The sequence below is a fragment of the Phaethon lepturus genome, unplaced genomic scaffold (assembly GCF_000687285.1).
Source record: "Phaethon lepturus isolate BGI_N335 unplaced genomic scaffold, ASM68728v1 scaffold34961, whole genome shotgun sequence".
NCBI lineage: Eukaryota > Metazoa > Chordata > Aves > Phaethontiformes > Phaethontidae > Phaethon > Phaethon lepturus.
This window is the reverse complement of record NW_010519069.1, coordinates 350-6,401: the sequence shown is the minus strand read 5'-3', so window position 1 is coordinate 6,401 and position 6,052 is coordinate 350. Positions and strand designations below refer to the sequence as shown.

The following is a 6,052-nucleotide window of genomic DNA, read 5'->3' as shown; positions in this document are numbered from 1 at the left end:
TGCTGAATGAAACACATCCAAACATGACACAATCTGTTAGTCCACAGCCAGAAAAGGACTTAACACACATTCACCTGAACAAAAGAAGATTTTTGTGGTTATTTTTATGTGTTCTTCTATCTGACAAGATGAAAGACAGTCAAATAGCCAGGCCATTACCAAAGAAATTAAATCTGTTCACTTCCGGAATCCTGAAACACAGCTGACTAAATGCCAACTTGCCAAAGCACAAAGACAACACACAAGGGATGTTTCTCTTAACAAAAATTGTTGATGAAGCCTTTTTTGCATTTTACTTTACCAGTCCTGATAGGTAAGTTGTGCACTTCCCAACCCATTTTACTTTTTTTTAAATAATCACAAATGCTTTTTACCAAAAAACATAACTGACTGAATAGCTACATCAAAGATGACACGCACTTCAGCAGTTAATCTAGGCAAAAACGTTCTTTTGGGGGACAATATTCCTGAAACTAAAAGATGCTCACCACCATCTGTTCCTAGTTCTTACCTCCCATATTGCCTCACCTGACGTTGCAAAGAATAAGAAGATTCTGGACCGCAGGAAGAGTGGAATTCTCATTCTGTCCTGTCACGAGGTGCCTGTCCAGCACGACATGTACAGCATCCGGACTGCTGGCTAAATACAGGAGAAAAAACAGCAGTGTTAGAACTGAAGTAGTGTCCACTAGCAGAGATATGGTATTGACACTAACATAAAAGATAACTATTTTGACCAGACAGATTTGCTGAGTGACTGACATGCTGATCTATAACCCCAACAGACAGGGACAATCTCAAACCCCCAATCCCGAAATCATTTCACAAGAAAGTCCTTCTCCGAAAGGACAGCAGGACTTGTCCCTTGATTCGATTAATGCCAGATGGGTAGAGTGCATATATCAAGAGATTTTCACAATAAAACCCTCAAAGTACATATTTAAAAACTGTAATTACCCTGCAACACAATACAAACTCTTCTTATGTAAAAAAATCAAAGTTATAATCACCACGCTACAGACAGCCTGCAGGAAGATACTTATTTTCTGGCCAATTATAATACCCCAACGTGTTAATACCCACCAGCAATTGCTCAGTACTCCAACTCCAACTAGTATTTTAATTAATTTCTTTAATTTTATTACATTTTAATTAATTTAATAACTGCATTCCAGATAGAACCATTATTTTGTCAGTAGTGAACAACTCATTTTCTTCTCCCTCTCCCAGACACCGACTGTCTAAACACAGGCTAAGTGCCTTCAAACCACACATGGTATTCCTCCTCTTGTTTAATTTGTCAGTACCGCTGCAACCAAGCGTGTGTGACGTAACAGGTACCACTGAGGCACCGGCTTTTAAAATGTCAGTACTGAACCCATTATGCAGCAGGTGGCAGCAGCAGCTCATTTGAAAAGCATAAAGATGCCATTTAAAATACACTAACAGGCTGGATGGAAGAGGATTAAGTAAAGCAGCAATTAATACAGCAATTTGATAAGACAGTGGCATTTCTTCTTAGTGAAAAATAGATGCATGGCATTAGGAGCCTGGCTCTGTTTCCTGTCCATGCCACGTGCATAGTCTCTAATCTAGCCACTTCAAATTGTACCAATTCAATGGGTGACACTATTCTGTTAAATAAAGGATGACTTAAATACCACAGGCATCTCATTATTCTCTTTAAGGACGGATTCTAAAAAATTACTTAACAAAACAGGAGATTGAACAACAGCTGCAACTGAAGAACAGGAACATTTACAGCTCATTATTTAATTCTCCCTGTAGCTCTTCAGTATTGCAAGAATGCAGCACGTAAAGGAAAACAGTACTTTTTCCTGCACATCCAGAAATACAAATCCAGGAAACAAGTGACATTTCTGTGCTTTAATGGATTTAATTTCTCTCACAGGACAAAGCTTCAGATTTTGCACTTCAAAGTCAAACTCCTACATTTTGACTAGTAAGTAATGAAATTACTAGTAACAAAACAAGAAAATACAACACCACCAGATCTAGCTACAAGTAAAATACTTGATGGTAAAAGACAACTAAACAGAGCAACCAAAAATATTCAGTGTAGTACCTCCAGCTTTAAATAGTGAACCATTTGCTTGAATAAAAGACAACGCCAAAATCCAGAACTTGACCTCTCCGGGCAGAGCAGATGCTGTATAGCAGCTGCAGCACACTAGCTACATAATTTCCCTGCAGGCATGGACTGTGCATCTTCAGGTTGATGATGACTGTCCTGCACGCACCCTTCCCCACAGTACACGTTCTTCCTTCACAGCAGGACAAGCCACCTCATGTTTACCACGGGGTAAAAGACTATGCGTGGGCAACCATGGACATCAGTGTGCTGTACTGTACTGCCCTACTTACCCACATGCCGTATTTCATGGCATTTATTCTTAAAACGTCATTTCTAATCCACTAGGGCATTTGCTCATATCCACAAAATGGGAATGCAATACAAGATACCCTGTCGCAGTCCTGTTCAGCTGTGTAAAACTGGCACACAAACATTCATTTCCAACATGGAGCAACAAAACATGAAATGCTGAAGAATGAGGGTGACATACCACTAAACGTAGCTCCAGAATCTTTCACGAAATCTTCCACAATAATGGACAAACTGGCAAAATTAGGCTGCCTTACTAGTTCATACACAGATGGCTGAAAAAGATCAAAAGGAAGTAAGCCTGCCTTGCTTTTAATTAAAAAAGCGAAGCAAAACCAACACATACTTCCACCCGCAACTTATTTTTCTGTTCCCCCTACAATTCTCCCAACTGTACACAGGAAATTAAACAGAAATGAAGCATAAAACCAAATGACCACAAGCAGCTTCTATGGATTTTCTGTAGGGAACAAACTGAAAATTCTTATGTGAGATAAATATAGAGAAAGAATGACACCAAGCAATTTCTGCACCTCAACTGGACACCGAACAGTGTGCATGCAAGTAACTTCATGATAGCACAGACCTACGCAGCTGTTGGACACAAATGCTGTGCCACTTGCAGAGTCCAAATAACAGGACCATGCTTTGGAATTAATACGGGAAACAGCTTAAATGAAGAGAGAAAAATTAAAGAGTACTTAGTTTTTATAGGCACAGGAGGAAATTGAATTTTATGGTTTCCATAGCAACTATAGCTAGGCCACATCATGCCTTATTTAAAATATTTTATCATGGATTGTAATGCCAAATACAAGCACACCAGGACATTGATAGCTTTTGAGAGTCCCATAAACTTAATTTCTTAACTTTGCATGTAAATTTTCAACCCCAGAAGTTGTACTATAGAGGTCTGCATCATCATGGCACACAGGTACAACTGCCATATAAACAGTCTGTGAGGTCAGAGATATGACTGTACATTAAATAAAATATTACTAGTATCTGGCTACTTTCTGAACCACAAGCCAGTTTGCACAAACAGCCTTTTTCCCTAAAACTCCCTCTACTTTAATTTTAAAATGAAAGAGCACCCTGAGAAATATAACTTACCTCCGGCATTCATGAAAACAAAAAGTAATTCTTAAACACCCTCAAAGAGCTGCAGCACTCCTTTCCAGCATTTTATTGATTCAGTGTAAAGTTTACTAAACAATTGTAAGGAAAACACTCTCCACGTGACAGCCAAGTGAGACAATCCCTTCATGCACTCAGTGTTGGGCCCCCTTGCCAATGACAACTCTTCACACCCTGCACATAAACCAAGGGTACCAAGCTCATGATTTATGTGTGTTGGCAGTTCTAGGAAAAAGACCAGAAACACCACTACTATCACCTGAAATCACAGGCCCACACAGAGCAAAAGAGCCCCCAGAGAGAAAAAGTCAGGTGAAACTCAACCTACCCCTGTCAGGCTGTATTCCTGAAACACCCAGGATTTATCCTCATTGGTGGCACAACACAAAGCTGCAACTCCGTGTCCAACCGCACAGATAGGCTCTAAGAGAAAAATCAGAGCATTTTTGAGCAGTTGTGAGCATCTTCAAGCAGCCAAACAGGGAAGTGTTAACGAGACTCTTCATGTTACAGCATGTTGCCTTCCTGCAATAAAATTAATACTGTACTGTTGATACTCTCTTATGCTGTAAGGTTTTTTCCTGTACCCTACATAAGAATTGTCCCAGTCTTGCAAAGAGTTACTAGCTGTTGACTCCAAGTCCAGAGACAGCACCAAAGACAAAAATGCATACTCAAATGGTAAGTGAGAAGCAGAGACACAAATCTTGCTTAACTACAGCTTGATTAACCATGATTCTGGTCCAGTCCACATTCAGCTCTGAACCTTGAATCCTACTGACTTGAACTCATTTCTCTATCACTAAGGCAGAGAACCCTCTCCTGATACAGGCATTGAAAAGCTAACAATATATTTTTATACACATTTACATGAAGAGGATGCTTTTAAAGAGAAGATACTTTAGATTTCTCTAAAGCAGCTCTTTCCAGTTCTGAATGCTCTTCAACGATGTAAGCATTTTAAAGTCATTGTAAGGTAACAGCCTTACATGAACAGTACAGTAGCGCTATCTTATTTAAGAAAATATCTAATGATGTTCACCTACTGTTCTCAGTGCTGAAGTGCTGCAGTATCTTAGCCAGGTACCCACTGTTTGCAAGGTCGGTCATAGCCCCGGGACAGTTTGGAATCAGCAACGCATGGTATCTAGCGCCTAGTAAGGAAGAAAGGATAAACTAATTGTCATACAAGTAACATAAAAAAGCCCAATCATAAACCTTTTTCAGATTTGATATAATTATGACAATAACATGTAAGTCAGTCAAAAACTGTATAAACTGAATGAACTAAAGAAACTAACAGATCTATGTGGAGTAGAGAAAAATTTTTAGGACAAAGAACATACATTTGTAATGCAACATTCTTACCCTGGCAGAGCTTAAAACCACTATGTCTGCTAGCTTCTACTTTAGCAAAATATTTAGTTTTTAAAAATAACAATATATAGTGTATCAGTTGGACTTGCTGATCTTAAAGGTCTTTTCCAGCCTCAATGATTCTGTGATTTTTTTTTCTATATATATATAAAAAGAAGAGAATTACCAATCCAAGATAAATATGAAAATAACAACTGCAGTTACCAGTGTTTCCTCTTACAACACAAGTTTTATGCCTTCTCTGTGTTGTTCTTCCTAAAGACTTAGCACTAAGAAGGATCTGTTTCCCTGATAAATGGAGATAACACACACAGGCCAAAAGTAAAGCCATTACCATCAATCGACTCCAACTTGGCCGGGTTCGCATACGATTTCATACGAAAGTCCTGTATCCAGCGCATGTTGCTCTCGTTCACATCCACAAAATCAATTGGCTTCCCCTAGGGAAAGCATGGTTCAAAGGCTGTGGTTAGGATCACCGCACAGATGTTTCTTGAAGAATAACCATGTGTTATTTTGAGAGGCTTTAGCTCTCAAAAACCTGAAGTTTTGCATTTCTCCCACTGAAGTAGTTCTTAGAATAGTTCGCCCTCCACTCTTTGTGGATAACAAATACTGGATGGAGAAGTTCAGAACCATACTACAGGAAGCATGCATTCAGTTCAGTATTAAGAAAACAGAATTATAAAAAAAAAAAAAGTCCCTTAATCTGTAAGGCAAATAAAACACCTCTCAGTAAAAGTTTAGTATACTTCTCTTTTGTCAATTGAGATATCAGTTGGTTTTAGAGTGAAATCACAGTAACTGCCCATTTTTACTTACCCCAGGAGTCGCAACTTGCAGATTAAAAGCAGAGCTAGTCAGTGTGAAGCAGTGAAGGAAGGACTGGGCTGACACACCTGAAAAACAGAGTCCGAAAACTTAAAGAAACAACAGTTGTATTTTAATCCCAGCCACACTAATTCATTTTACCTAGCAAAGTACAGGAGCTTGGGTTTTTTTGCTCGTCTTTAGCTCTCAATAATGTCAGAGAGGTCTTTTAAGATGTAAGAAATGCACAGCCTTCATTATGGGTGAGCGAGGTATAGAGAAATACATGATGAAGGTATTCTGCTCGTCCGGATTGGGGGGTTA

General features: G+C 39.0%; 1 protein-coding gene across 1 annotated transcript; it reads right to left on the bottom strand.

The window, feature by feature from the left end:
* Positions 1-509: 509 nt before the first annotated feature.
* PDDC1 (Parkinson disease 7 domain containing 1) lies at positions 510-5,817 on the bottom strand (the record flags this gene model as incomplete). Its single annotated transcript, XM_010296930.1, has 6 exons — positions 510-640; positions 2,586-2,679; positions 3,870-3,964; positions 4,588-4,695; positions 5,253-5,358; positions 5,741-5,817. Coding segments are annotated over 6 exons (596 nt in total), but the record flags the coding sequence as incomplete, so codon positions are not given.
* Positions 5,818-6,052: the final 235 nt, after the last annotated feature.